The sequence below is a fragment of the Onychomys torridus genome, chromosome 17, assembly GCF_903995425.1.
Source record: "Onychomys torridus chromosome 17, mOncTor1.1, whole genome shotgun sequence".
NCBI classification, from domain to species: domain Eukaryota; kingdom Metazoa; phylum Chordata; class Mammalia; order Rodentia; family Cricetidae; genus Onychomys; species Onychomys torridus.
The window spans coordinates 61,811,848-61,833,630 of record NC_050459.1 but is presented as its reverse complement, the minus strand read 5'-3'; the positions used below and the strand labels follow the sequence as shown (position 1 = coordinate 61,833,630).

The 21,783-nt window shown below is 54.2% G+C and overlaps 1 protein-coding gene across 1 annotated transcript; it reads right to left on the bottom strand.

The window, feature by feature from the left end:
• Positions 1–486: 486 nt before the first annotated feature.
• Ap1m1 (adaptor related protein complex 1 subunit mu 1) lies at positions 487–21,550 on the bottom strand. The gene is made up of 12 exons (XM_036166509.1): positions 21,325–21,550; positions 14,954–15,110; positions 9,342–9,409; positions 8,182–8,312; positions 7,807–7,954; positions 5,128–5,254; positions 3,878–4,020; positions 3,544–3,615; positions 3,097–3,255; positions 1,547–1,672; positions 1,226–1,301; positions 487–1,067 (listed from the first exon to the last, which is right to left on the bottom strand). Exons 1-12 carry the CDS (start codon positions 21,364–21,366, stop codon positions 1,045–1,047), a joined length of 1,272 nt encoding a protein of 423 aa, XP_036022402.1. The 5' UTR covers positions 21,367–21,550; the 3' UTR covers positions 487–1,044.
• Between the last annotated feature and the right edge of the window lie 233 nt (positions 21,551–21,783).

Sequence of the window (21,783 nt, the reverse complement as noted above, 5' to 3'; positions counted from 1 at the left end):
CCTCCATGGTGGTGGCAGGCTCTGCTCTAGGCCCTGAGCCTGGAGCTGGCCTTGTTGCACTGGGAAGGTTGTTGTTGGCTGTGGGAGGTGTGACGCGCATGACACACCCTAAGTAGGCGTGCAGTGACAAGAGGCAGGAGAGAGGCCGCAGAGCGCAGAGCGAGAGGGTGCTGGGAGGGCAGAGCTCACAGACACACCACAGAGACAACTTCCAAGCCCATTGACCTTGGTAACCAGTCTGGGGGCAGAGCCCAAGCCTAGATTCGTGGGAACGTGGGAGTCTCCAACCAGACCACCAGAGGCAGGCTACCACCCGCCGGAGACAGCAGGCTAGAGACCCAGCGAGGATAATCTACCCTGTGTCCCTCAGAAGGGCTCCAGCTACCCAGGGGAGCCGGCTAGTCCCCTCACTGTGAGACCTATTTGCCACAAGCCAGGGTGCCCAGGTGGGCCTGCTCCACAGCACACAGAGAAAGGACAGGCGGCAACTGTAACAAATGGTCTTTAATGTAACTGTCACACACAGGGGTGGAGGGCAAGGTGGCCTTGTACAGTGACAGGGACCCTCGGGGACAAAGGCTGAGACCATGTACCCTCTCGGGGAAACACTGATGTGGCCAAGGGCTGGCACGGAGCACAGGCAGCCAGGCAACTATCCTGGACGTGGACCAGTGTGGAGGGTACGGCTGCTCCAAGTGCTGCGTGGTGACTGCACAGGACACATGTAGACAGGACAGCGGCAAATGACACCATCAACATGCTCAAATGGTAACCAAACAAGTCCCTGGTGGTGGGTGAGGATGGCGCCCACAGGTGAGTGGCACCAGGAGCCGAGGCTCAAGCTGGCTTGTCTCTGGGGATGGCTGGCCCGCCGTCCTTCCCATCCTGGATCAGAATGGGACCAGGGGAGGGTTCTGCGTGGGTCCACGCAGGACTGAGAGGAGGATTGCTGCTTGTGTCCAGAGCCACTTCCCAGCTTCGCTTTCGGTGCGTGTGGCAAGTGCATCCTGAGGCCGGGTGGGCTGGGGTGGTTGCAGAGGCCCCTCACTGGGTCCGGAGCTGGTAATCTAGAAACATGGGGCACCCACCCTCAGCTCCACACGGGGACATGGGGCACCCACCCTCAGCTCCACACGGGGACATGGGGCACCCACCCTCAGCTCCACACAGGAAACCCCAGCCCAGAAAGACCTCTGCAGGTCCTGCCCAGGCAGGCATCGCTCACCTCCGTTCTGTGTGATGTAGCGAACCCAGGGAAGGGCCTGGTAGCCACTCTTCTCAATGATCTTCAGGTAGCGCACCTGGACACAAGAGCCCTGAGTGTGCCGCGCCCCTACTATTACCCACCATCCAAGGGGGCAGGCCTGGCACAGCATGAGGGGCTGTCAGAAGTGGCCAAGACCCAGCTTTTCAGGGGACCATAATGTGTCCCTTACCCACACACCTTCTGAGAGGCCCCAAGGAAATAGACCCCATGCCAGAATGGGGTTTCTGCTGTGACTCTGGGCTCAAGTGCCCCAGGCGGCCAGCCCTGATGCTCTCATACCTGGATGCCAGAGGTAGTGAAATAGGGGATCTCGAACTTGACACTGATGGGAGGCTTGCCCTCCTTGTCTTCGGCTTCCACACTGGGAAGACCAAAGTGGGCCCGCATGAGGTACTCCTTGCCACCCTGGGGAGCCAACGCAGGAGGCGGTTAGGCAGCCACCCAGCTGCCTGGCCCACAGCCAATGTGCTGTCTCCCAGGCTGGCCCATGGCTCCCAGGAGCTGAAGCCGGGCAGGCTGTGAAGGGGCTCCACCAGCTCCTAGGGAGAGACAGGGCGCTGCCAAGCCAGACTGGCCACGGTGGGAAAGGGAGCCTGGGGCCACACTGGGGAGGGTGGTGTGTTCCCTCGCACAGCCCTCCCACTTGCTCTCAGAACAGTGTAAGATAAAAGCAAAAGGTCCCAGGGGACTATGAACAGGCAGTGACAGCAGAGAGCGATGGCTGGGTGGGCTAGGTTCTCAGAAACCCAGCAATACAAGGAGGGGGTTTGAGAGCAGGCAGTCAGGACTGGCTGGGACCCTGGCCTGCCCTGCCCTGGCCAGGTAGAGCTTTAGGTCCAGAGCTGGCTGTCTCCTGTGCCTGGCACTCCGGCTCTAGCTCTATCTGGGACAACATGGCCTGTGGTCCCGAGCTCAGGCTGAGGGGTGCAGAAGAAGCTGTGAGTACGGCCTTGCTTATGAGCTGGGGTGCAGGAGGACCAAGCCTTCGCTCCTGCACAGGTTCTCACAGCAGCTCCCAGCCATGAAGGACACCGTTTCATCTCCATGGGAGATGGTGAAATAACATTCTAGCTCCAGGAACCCAACAAAGTGAGGAGGAAATGGGGAAGATCTAACCATAGGAAAACACAGGCAGACTGAGTATAAGCTGGGTCTGGTGACTTGGCATTCAGGAGACAGAGGCAGGAGGATGGTGGCAAATTCAAGGCCAGCCTGGGATACATGGTGAGTTTGAGGTCAGCCTGAGCTACATGGTAATTTTTGGGCCAACCTAGGATACATGATGAATTTCAGGCCAGCCTGGGCTACATAGTTAGGAGGTCAGTTTGGGCTACATAGTGAGTTGCAGATCACTGAGACTACCCAAGGAAACCCTGTTTCAAACAAAGTCCCCACCAAACAAAATTATGAAACAGAGTCCATGTGAACAGAGAGTCTGTAGAAAATGGCATCCCAGGTTGCAGTGGCTGTGTGGGAGCTCCAAGAGAAAGCTCTCCTGGGATGGATCTGTGGCCCGCCCTCCCCCAGCCCTGCTGGGGTGTAGAGAGGGGCTGTATCTGTGTTCCTGGGACCAGGTTGCCACTCCCCAGGGCTGCTCCTTGCTCCCAAAAACGCTGTCCCAGAGGTGGAACAGCAGTGGGTATGGGGGGAGTGTTTTATTTTTTTATTTTTATGTGCATTGGTATTTGTCTGCATGTGTCTGTGTGAGGGTGTCAGATCTTGTGAGCTGCCATGTGGGAACTGAACCTGGGTCCTCTGGAAGAGCTCTTAACTGCTGAGCCATCTCTCCAGCCCCATAGTTAAGGGCATGTGGTGAATATGGGGCTCACCGGGAAGGACTTGATGGACCACACGATCTCGCTGTTCTCAGGGACCCACTTGACACTCCCCACTGTGGTCTTGAACTTGGGTGAGTCGGCATCATTGGGGACTGGTATGTGGATCTCTACGTTGTTGGCTGTTGACCGCCGCTTGAACTGGCTCTTGGCCTGCAAGGAGGCCCCGGGCAGAGGCTCTGGAGGATGCAGGGAAGGGAGTCTCGCCACCCCCTGCCCAGGCACCTTCCAGGGTGACACAGTCCCTGCCTGGCAGTGGTCCCCACTTTCTACCCCCAGGCTTTTCCAGGCAGTGCCCACACCTGATTCTCCTCCTGTCCCAGGCCTCCATGGCGCCCGTCCCTCCCTCCAGGCAATGGGGAGTGTCTGCAGGATGAGTCTATCTCCTGGTTCCTGTTGCCGAGCCAGCGCCGGTGACAGGCTGCCCACCCTCCCACTGACCTTGATCATGTACTCGATTCGGCTGTGGGAATGCTTCTCAATCACAGACTCAATCCAGATCAAAGGCTTTACCTGTGAGGAAGGAGGAAGGTGCTCACACCAAGTCCCACTTCCTGAGGGGAAACAGGCCTGTTCTTTCAGGAGACCAGTGTGCAGGCAAGCAGTGGGGCAGCCTCCCTGGGCCCCTATGAAGGTGGAGCAGCTATCACTGCCCAAGAAGTCCAGCGCTGATGGCTAAGGCTTCCGCTCACTTCCAGGGCTGGAAGGTGGCCCAGAGGGTGCACTAGAACTAATGCTGAGCTTCCCTGGGAGCCTGCAAGTGGGAGGCACTCACGTGCGTGTTGAGGCGGTAGGACATGAGTTCGAACTCTCCGTCGGGTGGGATGAAGGAGATGGTGCGGTCGTTCTCAAAGCGCGACAGCCGCACACACTGGTGGAACTTCACGTCCTCCAGCTCCACTGACTTGCTCTTCCCTCCTGGTGAGTCAGGGTGAAGCTGGCACAGGCTGAGAGTCCCTGTGTCTGCTCTGGCTCCTACTGCTACGGCTACCTCAGCAGACCAGAGCCTGCCCCATACCCACAAGACGTCCCTTTGTATACACAAGGGGCCAGTTCCTAGACAACTGCCTGTCATCCTCCTGCCTCCACATCTCAGCCTGACACCGGCATGGAGTCCTGGGGTCTGGGCTCCCTGTGCCATGCTGAGTCTTCAGCAGCCAGAGAGCAGCTGGTCAGGACATATTTGCTAAGTGGCTGTGGGTGGCACTACGGTGTCCCACCCACTCCAGAGGGCCCAGGCAGAGCTAGCAAGTCTGGGTGGCTGGGAGGGGCCAGGAACCTGAACTAGGGCCTAGGTGATGTGGCCAATGAAGGACCACAGAAGCCTAGGCACGCCCACCTGTGGAAGCCTCACCACAGAAAGAGCCCAGTCTCGGTATGTGACCTCCCAACAGCCCCCAGACAAAGGGAAGGGGACAGAGGATGGGGCCAAGCTCTACTCCAGGCTCTGACTGGGGCAGGCTGGGCCTCACAATGGTGTCTAAGTACTCAGAACCTTAGCCCTCTGTCACTCTCTTGACAGTTTCACGCTGTTGTCCAGGATGGCCTCAAAATCACCATCTTCCCACCTCAGCTTCCTGAGAGATGGGATGACAGGCAGGTCCAGCACACTAGCCTGGATCCTTTTGTCTTTTTGGTGCTGGTGGGTACTGAACCCAGGTCTGCTAGGTCAGTGTTGACCAATTACTGATCTGCAGCCCTAGTCTTTGCAAGTCTCTGTTACCTCTTATTACTGGGTTTGGGAAGGGGCGTGTGCTGCGTTGTGTGTGTGGCAGTGGGAGGACAATTTGCAGGAACTGGCTCTCTCCTCCACCACATGGCCTCAAGGGATCACACTGAGGTCGTGGGGCTGGGCAGCAAGCACCTTTACCTACTGAGCCACCTCAATGACCCAAGACACTTTCTTAAACCTGGCACTTGAAAGCAGTTGGCGGTTCCACTGGGCAAGCATGCACTTGGGGTCAGGTGATGCCACTTCCCTGGGGCAAGACTGATTCAGCCTCTGCACTGTTCTCGGTTACTCACGGCCTGTGTTGTCGAAGAGAACCTTGTCGTTGAGGCCCAGGCGCAGCTCAGGCATGCCTGAGAGGAAGACCCGCATCTTGATGGAGCCCACAATCTCACTGCGCAGCACGTTGCCATTGGCACTGACCTGGGGACAGTGGGAACCATGTAAGGTGTGACCTCCATCACTTCTGGCTCAATTGCAAACCCAGCTTTCTCCCTAGTGTTTGTCCTGAGGAGGACAAACAGATGAGCTGGATGCAGGCATGAGGATTCCGAAGCACGGAGGACTGGGGATACCCCACTTCCAGAGGGAGGGCACTCGCCTAAGCAGATGGAGACCCAAGCCCAGTTTTATATGCACAGCAACTGGACTAGGGTGTTTGGTGATGTCATCATGACAGCACCACAGGGGGCCTACTTGAACTTAGACTGGCCATGGGCCACCAGCAGACACCACCTCTCGGTGGCACCAAGGTATATGAGACTGTCGAATGATACAGCAAACGTGGCTGCTGCTTCACCAGCATGTTTGCCAAAGTTGCAGCCCAGTGTTGAAAGGATGGCACAGGAAACGAGGGTGCCGGGCACACCAGCACAACCCAAAGCACTCGCAGCAGGCTTGTGTCAGCATACACTGCACTGGGTGATGACAGGGAAGCCTTAGGGACTTCCCAGGCCCTTGGTGGTCCTCAAGGGAGCACCATCTGGAGTGTGACCCATCATTTACCAAAATATCGTCATGCAACACACAGCTCTGGGTGCTTTGCAGAAGCCACTAAGATAACCACACCACGGGACAAGGGCAGAAGCACAAGGAAGAAACAAGGGAACCCTCAAATGTCTCCAGGACAGGAGACGGAGGGGAAGGTAGAACAGCAGACCTTAGTCCAGAAACTCTCAGAGTGCAGGTGATCTAAGCACACCAATTACAAGCCGGAGACTGGGCTCCCCGCCGCACAAGCACAGGGGCCTCAGTTCAAGTCCCCAGAGCTTAGGTAGGCACCTGCAATGGAGGTGGGACAGAACGCCTGGCCTCGAGGCCGGCTGTGTACAGCAACAAACAAGCAAAGGGCCACCTCAGACAGGGTGGAAGGTCAGGACTGACACCCAAAACTGTCTGCCCTGTGCCCTGTGGTACTCATGCACCTGCACATTCTCTCTCTCTCTCTCTCTCTCTCTCTCTCTCTCTCTCTCTCTCTCTCTCTCACACACACACACACACACACACACACACACACACACACACACTCTGAAAATTTTTGCCTGATGTGATGGTAACTCTTGACTATTAACCCGACAGGCTCTAGTCACCCAGGAGACGGGAGTTTCTAGATTGGGTTGACTGAGGTATGAAGGCCCATCCCACAAGCTGGATGAGTGAAAAGGCGGGAGCCAGCACCATGGCAGCCTTCCTGGCTCTGCTCCCTGACTGACAGCTGTCACTCTCCTGCCCCTTGACTGACTGACTGACGGCTGTCACTCTCCTGCTCCCTGAAGGTGCACTTGTCAGGTGTTCTGTGACAGCCAGACAAGTAACTAACACACCCTGTGTGCACAGGTCCTGGGGTCCACACCCACTACCACAAAACCCACACACCAAGCAAGGGACACAAACACCAAAAGCTCAAGCCACCCGTGACCTCAGCATTCTAGAAGAGTCTTGGGGTGTGCGGTCTGCTAGGGTGGCAGTGAGACTCCAGGTCTCTTGGTGACAGAGCTGGCTCCCTGACGTTATATGTTTATGGGTTGGCCTGTTGTGTGTGCATGTGCCTATGTGTGAGCATGTGGAGGCAGAGTTCCACGTCAGGTATCTTGCCCTCTGGTTCCCTAACCTTTGAGGCATCCTTTGTCTCTCCTGAGCTGGAGTTCTCATGTTGGCTAGGCTAATCCTCCTGTCCCCGCCCCTCAGGGTTGGGGTCACAGAGCACGCCACCACACCCAGCACTCATGTGCTGGGATCTAAACTTGGGTCCTCAGGCTTGTACACAAGTGCTCTGCTGGTATACCTATTTTTACTTGAAAATGTTATTTTTACTATGTATGAGTGTACACGATCTGTGTCAGTGTGCCCCTACCTTTCTGTGGAGATCAGAAGACAACTTTGTGGTGTTCTCTCCTTTCACCTTCTGAGGCCTCTGGAGTGGAGCTCAGGGCCTTAGGCTTGAGCAGTACCTTGGCTCACTGAGCCATTTCCTTGGCCCTGTATTTCTTTAAATTGTAATCATTTATTATTTGTGTGTGTGTGTGTGTGTGTGTGTAAGCGTATGCACAACTGCGCAAATGAAGTCGGAGGATGACTTGCAGGAGTCACTTCCTCTCCCACCGTAGGTCCTAGGATGGAACCAGATGGGCAGGCTTTGTGGGAAGCCCCTTCTTTACCTGCTGAGTCATCTTGGTGTTCCTTCTATTTTTGTTTTTCTGAGACAGTGTGGCCCGGGAAGGTCTGGAACTTGAGGTCCCCCTACCTCACTGTCCTGAGAACCACCACAATGTTGTCCCCACAGCTTCTAAGTGAGAGGGAGGCTGGCACAGAGGGAGCAGGGTCTCTGGTGGCCAAGGCTGAGCTCTGCCACCTGCTGCAGGTAGCTAAGGTTACCACTTACACGCCCATGACTTTGCTGGCTTTCAGTTTTTTCTCTCTGACTTCCACCCTGGAAGATGGCAAGTTAGGAAAAGGAGAGAAAGAAGGTTGCTTACCAAGAGGTTAACGGCCTCAATGACGTCCAGGAACACTTCGTTCTTCCGGTACTTGATTCCCTCTGAGCGCCAGGACACAGCATTGGTGACAGTGGCCGGGGGCCGAGGGGCCCCCGTTTCCAGCTTGTGGCCTTCCTGAGTGATGTACCTATGGGGCCACATGCTCAGTCACAGAGGTGACATGAAATGTTAGGCTTTGACATTGGAATGAGGCAGGGGAGGCCCAACCACTAGCATCCCCTGCATCAGCCCAGCACTCCAGAGGCAGAGGCAGGATGATCAGGACCCTGTCTCAAAATAACTAAAAAACAGCAGGGACAGGCAGAGCAACCTGCCTGCCCTGCTGGGCTGGCAATTGAGAACACATGCACTCACTCCTGCAGGATCTTGCTGTCTGTGGTCTGTGGGTAGCCAAAGTCCATGAGCTCGTCCAGCAGCTCGTAGATGATGACAAAGTTGTCCCGGATGCTCTCCTCCTCCAGCTCTTTAAAGTACTCGGAGAAAACCTGGGCGGAGCGCAGCAAGGCAGGCCTCAGCCCAGACACGAGGGCCATTCTGGCCTCCCTGTGGGTGACGCTCCCCGTGGGTGGTGACACATGCCCTGAACTCAAGGGTCTGGACAGGGACCACAGGCACTGGCCAGGAAGAATGGCCCTGTGTCAGCACTGCAGCTGCGTCTGTCACCGGCTCTGACTCAAGGCTGCCGCTCACCTCCCTAAGGTGTTGGCTGTCTGGCTGTAGGCAAGCATCTCCATTTCAATGGGTAGCTAGGAGGCTAAGGAGGGGCCCAGAGGGTACCTGGAGGCCTGTCTTCATACGGACACTGAAGCAAGCTGGTTATCAGAACAAGTGGGAAAGGCCAGCACTGGGGAAGATACGCACCCACATCCCTGCTCATCCCAGCACCCCAATCATATCCTGCTCGCCAGAGGTGGCAAAGCTGGGCTGTTCACAGTGGGTCTGCTCAGAAGGAAGCCACCTGGGGACTCTCCCAGTGGGCTCCTTGCTCCATCCCTAGCCCTCGGCTAAGAGGCACCCAAGAAGGGAGGGAGGAGAGACAGAGAAAGGGTTCCTGACCCCCAGAGGCACTCAGTGGAAACTCAATCCCAGCCCTGGAGCCCCTGCTCAATCCCAGCAGCAAAAAACCCAGATTGCCCATAGCTCCGCTGCCTTCATCCCAGCTGACTCAGCAGCCAGAGGTTGCTTTAAATCCAAAGGTGTCCTGGGTAAAGCTGTGCACTAACCAGCATCAGACTGCACATGGCCACTTGTCCCCAAGGCCCAGTCCGTGCACCTAACTGACCCCAACCCAGGGACAGGGCCTGGATCTCACTATGCACGCTCCTGTCCCGTACATTTGCACATGATGCCTCCCCATCTTGATCACTTTCTTGGGGATGCAATGAAGGCCAAAGACCTCACCTGCAAGGAGGCTGAGGTTTCCTAGCCTAGGCTCACCTGGGTACACAATGCTACAATCCCTCCCTCCCTCGCCCTTCCCAGGGGGAAGTCCCACTGCTGGGGGCGGGCCTTACCTGCACCACCTTGTAAAGGAAGGAGAATACCAGCGACACACAAGCGTTCTTTTTTGAAGTGGCGACCACTGCATGGTGGCAGAGTCAAGGAGCCTTCTGGGCCTGGGGTATCACATCCTAGACTCCCCATGTCTCCCTGCTCCAGCCATCCACTGGCCAAGCCTAGGACTAAGCCCCAGTCTGAGCCAGGCCAGGGACATATGGTAAGCAGTCAGTGGAGCCTGGGGGACACAGGAAGTGGGAGGTTTAAGGGGTGGCTTCTGGATGCTGCATTTAGGAGCAAGACTGGAAGAGCCCAGCTGGGTGAGGAAGCGACCAGAGTCAGGCCTGTCTGTGTCTTTCTACTGTGCAGCGGCACTTTCCCTGGGAGACACCACACAGTTCTACTCCCCCAGAGAGGGAGCTCAGGGCAGGCCACAGCATGGGCCATTCCCTTCAGGTGCCCTTGGAAGCTGCCCACTAGTCCATATAAAGTCTGGTCACAGGGGAACCAACATAGGCTGGAAAATAGCTAAGTCTGCTGGCATTCCTGAGAAATATCCTGCTATTTTGTATGCTCTCTAAACACATGAGGCCTGTTCTTAAATACGACCTGGGCAAATGGATAGGACACATCCATCCATCTATCCATCAACCTGTCCCCTAAGAAACTGGCAGATAAATTTCACAGGGCCTATGCCTATGAGTAAGGAATGCAAATATTTCCTCACTAGTGTGGAGACAGCCACAAATCTCTTATTTTCATTCAAGTTGAAGGGACTCTAGCCAGCCCAAGCATGGTAAACATGGATCTGGCAGGCCTTGCCCTTCTCCCCCATTCCCTCTGCCTTGCTAAAAACCATTAGATTATGCTGTGGGATGTTTTGTATGTTAAGTGTGTTGCTTTGATTGGTTAATAAATAAAACACTGATTGGCCAGTAGCCAGCAGGAAGTATAAGCGGGACAAGGAGAGAGGAGAATTCTGGGAAGTGGAAGGCTGAGGCAGAGAGACACTGCCAGCTTCCACCATGACAAGTGAAATGTAAGGTACTGGTACATGGCAACTTATAGATGAATAGCAATGGGTTAATTTAAGATAGAAGAACTAGATAACAAGATGCCTGCTGCAGCCATACAGTTTGTAAGCAATATAAGTCTCTGTGTGTTTACAGGGTTGGTCTAAGTGGCTGCGGGACTGGCAGGTGAGAGAGATTTGTCCTGACCGTGGGCCAGGCAGGACTGGAGAAAACTCCAGCTACAAGATTACATTCCTAAAGCTAGCCTCCAAAGTCTATTCCGTTATTTGGCCCACTTCCTCCTCCTGAGGGTAACTATTAAGGTCCAGCTGTCAAAGTACTGAAATCCAGCAATCAAAAGCCCCTTTGGCTCACCGAATTAACATATCCAATTAAAATTAAGCCCTTTATTCTAACATGGGTTCCCCCTCTACCTTTATAAAATGCCATTTGCCTATGGGCCAAGTCAAGTCCTTTGTCCCCTGGGACAAATATCCCTTCCCTCTCTGTCTCCCTGTTCTCCATCTCCTGTCTCTGTCTCGTACTCTCTGCCCTCTGTCCCACTGGGGCAAATACATCTCCTTTGTGCTGAGAACTTGGGTCTTGGGGGTCCTGAGCCCATACAGGTCCCTTCACAAGTGAGCAGTAGGGAAGCCACCTTTAAGGATCTCACCCAACTAAGTGTTATATGTGGGTGTCCATGAAGACTAGACGTACAGAACTCGGCTGAAGACAACCAGGTGCAATAGTACTTGCAACACAACTGAGGCTTGGCTAACTGAAAGGAAAAATAGGGGGCTGGAGAGATGGCTCAGTGGTTAAGAGCACTGGTTGCTCTTCCAGAGGACCCGAGTTCAATCCCAAACACCCACACAGTGGCTCATTCCCAGCTATAACTCTAGTCCCAGGGGGATCCAATACCTTCTTCTAGCCTGCATAGGCACTGTGCACAGACATACATGCATTCAAAATACTCCTACACATAAAAATAAAAAGTTTTTAAAAATTAAAAATAAAAGGAAAAAACCGGGTTGTTAAAACAGAGTTTAAATACAAATGGTACCTTACATGATGGAAAGACACTCCCAGAGGCCATAAGGTTACTACTGAAAATCCCAGTGCCAGGAGTGGGCTGCCTAAGGGGCACTGGAGCATGGGGCTCTGAAAGGCCTCCTCCCCATTTCCTCTGCCTTCCTAAAACCCTTAGATCACATGCCTAAAACCAGCCACCAAGGTCCAGCAATCAGAAGCCCCCTTCCCCTTTACAAACCGCTATTTGCCTATGTGCCATGTCCACGTCCCATCCAAAGGCAGTCCTTTGTCCCTCCGGAACAAACACCCCCCCTCCTTCCCCGCCCTGTCTCCTTTACTGCAGCGTCGAGTCCGTTCTGTCACAGACCTCCCCGTCCTCTCATCTTTAAAATGACACTGTAAGGTCATTTGCTGCTGTTTTCTGCTTGAATCAGAAAGCAGTCATTTTAACTTGTCTTCCCTGTTTAATAAAGGATCTCTCTGTGAAAACAGGTGTCTGAGTGTGGTTTGTGCCTCACACAGGGTCCAGGAGGAAGCCCCTGCTGTGTGTGGGTCTCCTTCCCTACCTCCCTGTGACTTGCTGGCCAGGGAATCCCGAGGCCCCACAAACCATAAAGGCTATTGATACTGCTGGTGGTGGTACGCCACAACTAGAGGAAAGACCCTACTGCTTAAGACATTGCACACTTTGACTGCAGGACATGGAGAAATAAAGTTAGGACTGAACTGGAAATTCCCACCCTGCTGGCTGGCTTTTATAAGTGCCAGAGGGGCCATGCACGATGCTGGTGAACTGTCACCAACATTTCTGCTCAGCTATGGACCCTACATGCTAAAATACCGACATGATGGGCAACACTTGCCTGACTGTGAAGTAGTGGCTTGGCAATCATGGATAAGACCAATAATAGCCTTTCTATTAGCTTTCAGGTCTGCTCCACAAGAGGAAGTTCACATCTGATATTATCTGCCAAGACAAAGACCTGTGGCTGGGGAGGTTCCAGGTCCTAATGGGAAAGCAACTTAGACTGTTTTACCATGTTGATGTGATGTACCTATCAACCGCTTTCTAAACATGTGTGTTCACCAATCACCAATGTTGCCAGCCTCAACTCATACACAACTGGTGAAACTCCTTGTTAGAATTCCTGGCCACTCCCCCAGCTGCATGACTGCATATGCACAGTTCAGTAGCCAAGCAAGGGGTCTTATATCTTACGTCATCTGTGCGCAACGTGGTCACGCAATCTGCGCATGCATGGTGTAGCTCCATAAGCCCACATGTGCATGTGCAGGGAAATCCTTAAAAAGCTGGTTACAGACTCCTCCCTTCTCTCTCCCTTCTCCTGATGTGTCTTTTCAACAGGCTTGGCCATGCTCTCTTCTGTCCCCACCCCCAATAAAGCTCTGATACTGGATTTTGTCATGCCTTGTGACCTTTCCCCTCAGAGTAAAAGCGCCTCATTTAAAACCAACATTCCCCACAGTGGCTTAATTTTTAGCCATAGGTGGACATTTGTAGTTATCCCTCCAATGTCAGGGATCATAGTGGACCAGGGGCTGGGAAGAATGTTAAAGCTGGAGGAAGGAGTGGAGTGTTGTATAGCAGTTTCCTCTGAGATAAACAGTCCATTCTGTAGGGAAACTTCTTAAGCAGTAAACAACTCCAAATAGCTTCAGGAAGTCCCTGAAACTGAGCAGATTCACTAGGCTTCTTCTTCCCAAGAGTAAACAAGCAAAGCCACAAAGAAGACTCTGAGACCAGATCAGCTACTTGGAAGCAGAGACCAGCAGAGGTAGCTGCCTGGCAGTTTAGACCAGAGGCACTTGGAAGGGAGACTCTAACCTGCTGAGCTGCCTGTAGACTGTGCAATGACTCAGGTTTCCAGCTTTCTTGAGCTGTCACCTATGCTAGGGTGGGCTTTGGAGATGCATTTGTCTTTGAGTCATCTCTGCTCCTGTAAGTGACCCCTCACCCACAATCCTGTATGTAACTGTAGTAAATTCATTGGTTCACTAAGTTGGACTTTGCTGGTATCCTTACTTTGGTCTATCTTGAGCTACTGATATAATGTCTTCCCAGCAAAAGTTTTGTCACAGGGCTGGAGAGCTGGCTCAGAGGTTAAGAGCACTGACTGCTCTTCCAGAGGTCCTGAGTTCAATTCCCAGTAACCACATGGTGGTTCACAACCATCTGTAATGAGATCTGGCGCCCTCTTCTGGCCTGTAGTCATACATGCTGTCTACATAATAAATAAATCTTAAAAAAAAAAAGGGTGGGGGGTGGGTTGGAATTTAGCTCAGTGGTAGAGCACTTGCCTAGCAAGTGCAAGGCCCTGGGTTCAATCCTCAGCTCAAATTTAAAAAAATTAAAAGGTTTTGTCACACAGCACCTTTCTGGCCTTGCAGATCGCACTAGGCCAATCATACTCTCTACAGAAACCTCCAGATCTCCCCAGCTGCCTGAGGCTGCTAGACTCACAACCACTGGCAAAATGTGCCTGCCAGCCCTCAGGAGCTTCCTGCTTCCCTTTCTCATCAGCCTGAGCTATCAGGGAGGCCTGTGGCCAGTCTCCAAGTCCTTGTTTATGTCACACCACGCACTGGGTAGGAAAGGCCTGGGAAGGAGGGAAAAGGCCGTGTCCACTGGAGCCTTGCCCCAGTTATAGAACAGGATCCAGGCATAAGCTGGAAACTCACAGGACCACAGCGGGGTGTGTGTGTGTGTGTGTGTGTGTGTGTGTGTGTGTGTGTGTGTGGTGGAGGATGCCCCAGTGCAGTGTGTATATGTGTGTGGAAGGGAAGCCCTCTTATGCCCCTGCTGCCACACTGTGGTACTATAGTGGCAGGGACTCATCTGCTGGTCCAACTAAGCTCAGCTCACAAGCGCCTCACCTATTCCTGCAACTGGGCAGCCATAGCCTAGAGTATGGCTTCAAGTGATAACCATCTTTCTCTTAGGGATCCCAAGCCACCTATATCCTCTCCAGAGCTATCTTCAGGACTTCTAGAGATGGGCATGAGTGGGGGCCACTTATCACCACAGCTAACCTGTGGCTCCAGGAGCATGCCTGGGTGGGAGGGCGGGGCAGGAGCTGCAAGGCCAGAACACGTGTCCATAGGAGGAGGCAGCATCTGCCTCTGTTGGGGGCACACACACATTTACTTACTGACCCTGAGGAGGCCTGCAGCTGCAGGGCTGGTGCTCCCCACTGCTTACTACACAGCCCAAGCCCCGAGTGGTGGGTACACTCATTTCATGCTTGGTTTGAGGCTGAAGACGGGCTGGGGATGCAGGGCACACGAGAACTCCCCGCTCCTACTCCGACCCCACTTCCCTCATCTCTCCACCCCTGCCTCTGACAATCTGGCCACCCCGTCCAAAGACCAACCCTGTTAACATGACAAGTCTCCAACCAAAGCCAACCTTGGGCCCAGCTGGCCCCCACTCTTGCCATGTGTCCCTCCCCTAGACTGCAGCTCTGGAATACTTAGCATTCCCTAAACTGTGCCCTCTGGCTGCCCAGATGTCCTGGGCCAGCGGGCAGGCGCGTCCCCCCAGCCCCTGCTCCGCAGCAGGATACAGTACAGGTTGTTGTGCTTAATCCACATGAAGCGGACGCCGCCATGGGCCAAGATAGGCGACAGCATGCCCTCCTCCTCCTTCTCCATCAGGATCGGCATGAAGTGTTCCACTTCTGACATGTCCACATCTCCACGGTAGTTCCGGCAGATGAGCACCTGTGATGGGAGGACACAAGGGTGGCTTCCACTCTTGGTGCCGGGCTAGGGGTGGGGACCCTCTGTGAAGGGGCAGGACTTCCACCCCAGGCAAGTTCCACTACAAGGCTCTCCTGGGGCAGAGGGCAGGAGAGGAGAGGGACTGAATCCCTCAGACACCAGGGCAGGCCCTGCGCCATGAGCGCTCCATGCAGACTGCTGGTGCCCTTGCCTCTCCTGACAGCGTCAGACACCCAATCCCCAAGGAATCCAAGTTCATGGAACCCCACTGAGGCCTGCACAAGTGCAGCCCTGCCCTGGTCTTCCTCCTCACTGCCTATCACCAAGAGGACTGTGGAATGAGGACAACCACAGTGCAAAGACAGTGGTCCCTCAGAAAGTGAGACCAGAGTAAGACATGACCCAGTGGTTCCTTCTGGAGACAGTTACAGTAGAGAAGAAGCTATGTGTGTCAGTGGACAGTCAGAGGAGAGGAGAACTGGACCTAATGAGCCCAGGCTAGTCTCAAATCCACTATGTAGCCAATGATGACCCTGAAATCCTGTTCCTCCTGCTGCTACCTCCTGAGTGCTGGGATGACAGGAGTGAGCTACCACTCCTGGCCCACATATATGAATACTTCAGTGGCTGAATTTTAAACAGACCCAGACCAGAGGAAGGACATGTCTTTCAACAGATGCACAGAGCATCTGGGTCTGTAACGTCCCAAAGCACTCCACAGCTAGGTTTCAAGACCCCAGGATTCCAGAATCTGAGGGCCCTCCAATCTCTACACTGCCTTGGTATCTGTGGACAGCCTGCTCTGACAAGAAAGATGCCTGTAGCTTTTGCTTTGTTGAAATGATTTCACTGTGTAGCCTAGGCTAGCCTCAAACTCATGGCAATCCTGAGTGCTAGGTATAGGCATGAAACACCAAAGCCAGTTCAAATTCAACACCTTTGTGTGTGTGTGTGTGTGTGTGTGTGTGTGTGTGTGTGTGTGTGTGTATAGAGAGTCTGAGTGTGGAGGCCAGGGGATAGCATGGGGTGTTTTCCTTAACCTTACATACTGAGCAGGGTCTCTCATTTGAGCTCAGAGCTTGCCACCTCAGCTAGGCAGCATGCTCCTGGGATCCTGGGGCACCATACCCACCTGGCATTTATATGGGCTCTGAGGATCTGAACTCAGACCATTATAGTTATATAGCAAGCACTTTTCCTGCTGAAAATACTCTGCCAAGCATGGTGACACATACTTCTAATCCCAGTGCTTGGGGGCAGAGACAGGGGGATTCCTGTGAGTTTACATAGTAATCTTCAGACCAGACAGAGTGAGACTCTGTCTTTAAGAAAATCCCATGGGCTGGAGAGATGGCTCAGAGGTTAAAAGCACCGACTGCTCTTCTGGAGGTCCCGAGTTCAATTCCCAGCAACCACATGGTGGCTCACAACCATCTGTAATGAAATCTGGTGCCCTCTTCTGTATACATAACAAATACATCTTAAAAAAACAAAACAAAACAAAAAATCCCAGTTGCTGGATGGCGGCGGCTATGAGCCAGAAGGTGTTGGTGGTGCATGTCTTTAATCCCAGCACTTGGGAGGCAGAGGCAGGCAGATCTCTGAGTTTGAGGTCAGTGTGGTCTACAAAGTAAGTTCCAGAACAGCCAAGGCTACACAGAGTAACCCTGTCTTGGAAAAAACAAAAACAAACCAAAACCAAAACAAACAAATAAATGAATAAATCCCAGGGTTGCCAGGCATGGTGGCATACTTGGGAGGCAGAGGCAGGTAGATCTGTGAGTTCAAGGTCAGCCTGGTCTACAGAGTGAGTTCCAGGACAGCCAGGGCTACACAGAGGAACCCTGTCTCAAAAGACAACCAACCAACCAAACAAATAAATAAATCCCAGAGGTTGGAGAAATAGATCATTGCTTAAGTTCAATGCTGTTCAGAGGCCCAGGTTCAGTTCCCAGCATCTACATCAAGTAATTCACAACTGCTTATAACTCCAGCTCCAGGGGATCTGATTTCTTTTGACCTCCATGGCACCTGCACTCTTCACACCCAATCTCTCCCTCTCTCTATCACACACAAACACAAAATTTTGAAAAATCACTATTTCCCATCCATCTCTATCAGCTGAGCACAGACACAGAGCATGACTACAGGCCACTATGAGAAGCAGGCTGCGAGGATGCCCAGGGTAGGCTCTACCCTCAGAGTCACTGTGCATACTCAAAGAGAACAGACAGAAGCGCACCCTGGAGGACCCCAAGGAAATGGAATGGAAACATGAGTGGCTGAAGCTGTGGGGAGGGCTGAGGACTGCCCTGGTTACTCAGGGTCCAGTGCCCATCTTGTCACACTGCCTGCTGTCAGCATGGCTGGCTGGCTGTGTGACAGTGCTTAGCTCTCCCAAGCAGCCATGCTGTACAGGCACCACCCGCCTCGGAACCTGTCATTTCAGAAAACATTCCGTCTGTTGCTTACAGCAGGGGCAGTGCAGTGAAAGGGGTTCCTTTCCTAAGCCCTTGGGTCCTGTGGGGACATAGCAGCCACTGAGTAAGCTTCTGGGTCTGATGCCCTGGCCGAGGGCCTCCCTTGCCCACTCCTGTTCCTCTTGCTATCTCTTATATGGTAGGCTGGTTTGACAGGTAGATGACAGTGCCCAGAGAGGTGGAGCGGCCTGCCTGAGGTAACACAGCAGGCAGAGCAGAGCCAGGATCTAAGTGACACCCTCACTTCCTGTGCCCACTTTCCCCTGCGAGGTGTCCAGGGACTAGACTGGACTGGTCAAAGAGCCAGGTCACCTCACCAGGGTTGTCCAGGAGTTGGCTTGCTCAGCAAATGTGCACCATGTGCCCATATGGTAGCTACCACCATGGTAGCAAGGCAGACATGGTTCCTGCACTGTCACAGCTGTCTGGACAGAGATAATGGGGAAACCTTTCCGCTAGCCCCATCTTCTCAAAGTGTGATGGGGTGGCAGGGGGTGTTAGGAAACCTCTAGGGACTTAGGGAGGGAATCCGCCTCTGAGCTGGTGTGGCACTGAGGGGACAGGTGAGACACTGAGGCCGCAGCTCCTCTCTCTGCCATCCTCTCACTCCACGGTCCTTCCCCATGAAGCGGAAGAGGATTCAGCTTCAAAAGAAGCTAGAGGGATCAGGAAGCTCAGGGCAGTTGCCTGTCCCCAGGGGAGGGGATGATTATCACATCCCTACTGTTTGCCCTGCAGCAGTTCCATTTACCTCTGAGACCCATGGCCTCCAGGATGCCCTATGGTCCCACAGCAGCTGCACTCTGGACATCTTCCAGGTACACCCTGTCATTCACAGTCCCTCTCCACCACAGCAAGTGACATGCTGTCTTTCCCATGGCTCCTTTTCCTTCTTAGCCCAGCACCCTCACTGAGTTCTGTCTGACAGCCAGGCTTTGCTCTGGACATCTAAAGCCAGTGTTGAATGAGTTGGGAGTATCTGCTCTTCTCAGGAATGTCCCAGGATAAGGGAACAGACAGATAAACAAGCTTGTGATGCAGTGAGCAGCCTGGGCCAGAAGATGAAGTGTGGTCAGGGTAGGGAGGGCTAGAATACGATCTCAGCCAGGGCAAGCAGGAAAGGCTTCCTGGAGGAGGTGCTGTCTGAGTTGAAGCCAGCTCTCCACAGGACCAAGTACAAAGGCCCCCAAGGCAGAAGCAGACCGACTGTCCAGGGACCTGCTTAGAGTCCCCACTGGCTGAAGTGGAATGAGCCAGGACCATGTGTACAGAAAGGCACCGGGCTGGGGGGCTATGAGAACTCAGACTACAAAGGTCCTTGTGAATAACAAGGGGCAGCATGGGGTTTTGTTTTCAGGGTCCAGAAGAACAGCATTGAGAAAGAGGGGAAACCGAGACCTCAGCACCCCAGACCTAGGGTCCCCAGGGCCACGCTGCCAAGCAGGGAAGCTGCAGGGAAACAACAAACAGCAGTCAAGTGCTCGTGAAAGACCCCTGCTGTCCAAAGATGGCCACGTGAGATCCCTCGGCAGTCAGAGGCTCAGCCTGGCACACTGTCAGGAGGTGGTCTTCATTTCTGGAAGGAAGCAGAGAGATCTAGAGCCTTCCCGGGAAGTTTTCCAGAGGCAGGTCTGCTCACACCCCATCCTGGGGCCTCCTTCCATTGGAGCCCTAAGGTGCCACCACTAGTCTGTGGCTGCCTTATACCTTGCATGCTAATTGGGACACCTGTCACCTCCTCAGAACCAGCTCAGGTGCCCAGTTCTGCCTGGAAGTCTTTTGTAACTTTGTCTGATTGCCAAACAGAAGGCAAGCAACTCTTAAGCTGCTGGTCCAACGGTTTCCTGCTAGGCCAGGAAGCCTGTGGAACCTAAATAGCATGCTATGTGGATCCTGTGCAGGGGTAGGCCTGTCTCACTCTATAATAACCCAGATAAGACTCTTGGGCCAGCCAGAAAGGCAAAGCTCAGAGAGGCCACGGGTTTGTCTATGGTCACATACCTCAGCTGCAGAGATGGTTTGAGTCCACACATGAATCTAGCTCTATAGCTTGAGTCCAGGATGGAGCACCTGCTAGGTGCCAATGAGGTGCTGGCTAAAGGAATAAGCAAGCCATGACAGGCAGCCCATTGTACCTCCAGGCCAGGGCAGAAGGCAGAGCATGTGCCACAGGCCCAGGGAACATTGTGCCTACCCAGGTTCCCAGAAGGCTGTGGAGGAAACCCAGATCTGGGACTCACCAGGTGTTGACCTTGGGTGGCGTCCAAGGCAGGCACATACTCAAGGGACTAAGGCAAACGCTGGGGCTGGGGACTCCACCTCTACGCTGAACACCTCCAGCTCTTCCCTGTGGGCTGGACACCAGTGTTCTCTCACTGATGAATGTTGGACTTGTTTACTATGGCCGGACCTGTTCTGGTAGCTTCCCAGCATTAGAGGTTGGCCACCTGCCTTCGACCTTGATGGACCGAGGGAAAGCGATAGCCATTTCTGAAGGCTGAACAAACATTCCTGTAAGAGGCTTTAGTGGTGAGCACACTGTGGCTCCCCGACTCAGCACTTCTTGAACAGACTTGAGGCACTGGGTTATATCCTCAGCATTACAAAACCATAAATTAGCCGTACCTAGATCCCATGTAAAAGAGCCAGGTGGTGGTGATGCACACCTTTAATTCCAGCACTCCTGAGGCAGAGCAAGCCTATCTGAGGTCAAGGCCAGCCTGGTCTACAGAGTGTGCTCAGGACAGCCTGGGCTACACAGAGAAATCTTGTCTTATAAAACCAAGGGGTGGGGGTTAGCCAGGTGCTGCTGCTGGGAAGTACAGACAGGGAGATCCAAGTGACTTAAAAGCCCAGGTAGCCTCGCTGAATCAGTCTGGTGACTGAGTTTGATAACAAGAGCCCATGTAAGGGTAGCGGGGTCTCCTTCCTCCACACACAAGTGCCAACCCGCACCAACACACACAAATGACGTTTTCTTCCACGGATGCTCCTGGGGAAAATGCCCGCGTCCTGCTTCTGACCAGGGCCTTCATGTCTCAGCAGTCTTGTTTTTCCCCAGACAGGAAAGCTCTTTCTGACTCCCAGCTGGGGCTGCCAGTCCCTTATGAACACATGGCCTCAACAGTCATTCATTTATCTGTGCTTTTCCAAGTGCCTGAGCTTAGCTGTTGAGGGCTCTGCCCACCACGGCCCAGGGCTTAGCGCCCTGCCTGGCTTCTCTGAAAGCATCAGCTGAAAGCAAGGACGCGTGGGGTGGGGCTTTCGGCCGGCTCCTTCCCAGCGACCAGTGTGACTCTGGGCAGTCTGTTCCCCTCGGTAAAACCGCGTTCCTATCACCCTCCTCTCTTAACTCAGTGTCACAGGACGCCCGCTGCTCGAGGGAGAAAGCGCTGAAGCCTGCAGGCTCGGAGGGAGGGGCTGACCGGGGACAGTCCCCACCACGCCTCCGGCCAAGGGTCGCGGGGTCCTCAGCTTCCGGTCCAAAGTAGAGGCCAAGCCCCGTACCCGGGCGCACGAGGCGGGAAAGGAGCTAAGCGGACGGTTACCTAGCAACCACAGCCCACCCAGTTAGCTAGAGACGGGGCGGGACTCGCAAAGACCACCGGCCGTTTCCTAGCAACAGGGCGGGCCGGCCGGCTGGCCGGCCAGTTACCTAGCAACAGGGTGGGTCCCGACAGGGCGAGGGCTCCGCTGTTGCTTGGCAACGTGGAGGGTGGAGAGCCCTTCAGTACCTTGCCTTTCAGGTCCAGTACGTAGACGGCGCTGGCGGACATGGCGGCTTTGGAAGGCCTCGGCAATAGCCGAGGGCGGCGGCAACGGCAGGAACTGCCGGCGTTCAGCAAGGCCCGGCGCGCCCCGCGACACTTCCCCTCCACTTCCGGTCCATGGAGCAGCGCGTGGACCGTTATGTCCGGTCTGAGGGGAAAGCCTCGAGTGCGCAGGTGCGCAACGGAATAAGTGCAGGCGCAGTACGAACTTGGTGGCCGCACTTTCCGTCCACAGCCCAAACGGGCCGGAAGTAAGTCCCAGTGGGCGGGCCCTCTGGTGGGCGGGGCCTGGGCAGGGCAACTTCTCTTCCGTGGCTGGCAGACCGGCGGTGGAGGAGGGTGGACGCTTTCAAACTCGCTGCTGTAGAGAGACTCTGAAAGCGGAACCGATTTGGGTCAGCCTTGCATCCGGCCGAAGTCTAG

Bases quoted from the DNA above. Each gene is read 5' to 3' on its own strand.
- Ap1m1 (XM_036166509.1), bottom strand. From the start codon at position 21,366: ATGTCCGCCAGCGCCGTCTACGTACTGGACCTGAAAGGCAAG. The intron at 9,410-14,953 runs GTATCCTGCTGC...GCCACCATGCAG, and splicing joins TAAGCACAACAACCTGTACT to TGGTCGCCACTTCAAAAAAG. The intron at 1,068-1,225 runs GTGAGCGATGCC...CCATGTTTCTAG, and splicing joins CTACATCACACAGAACGGAG to ATTACCAGCTCCGGACCCAG.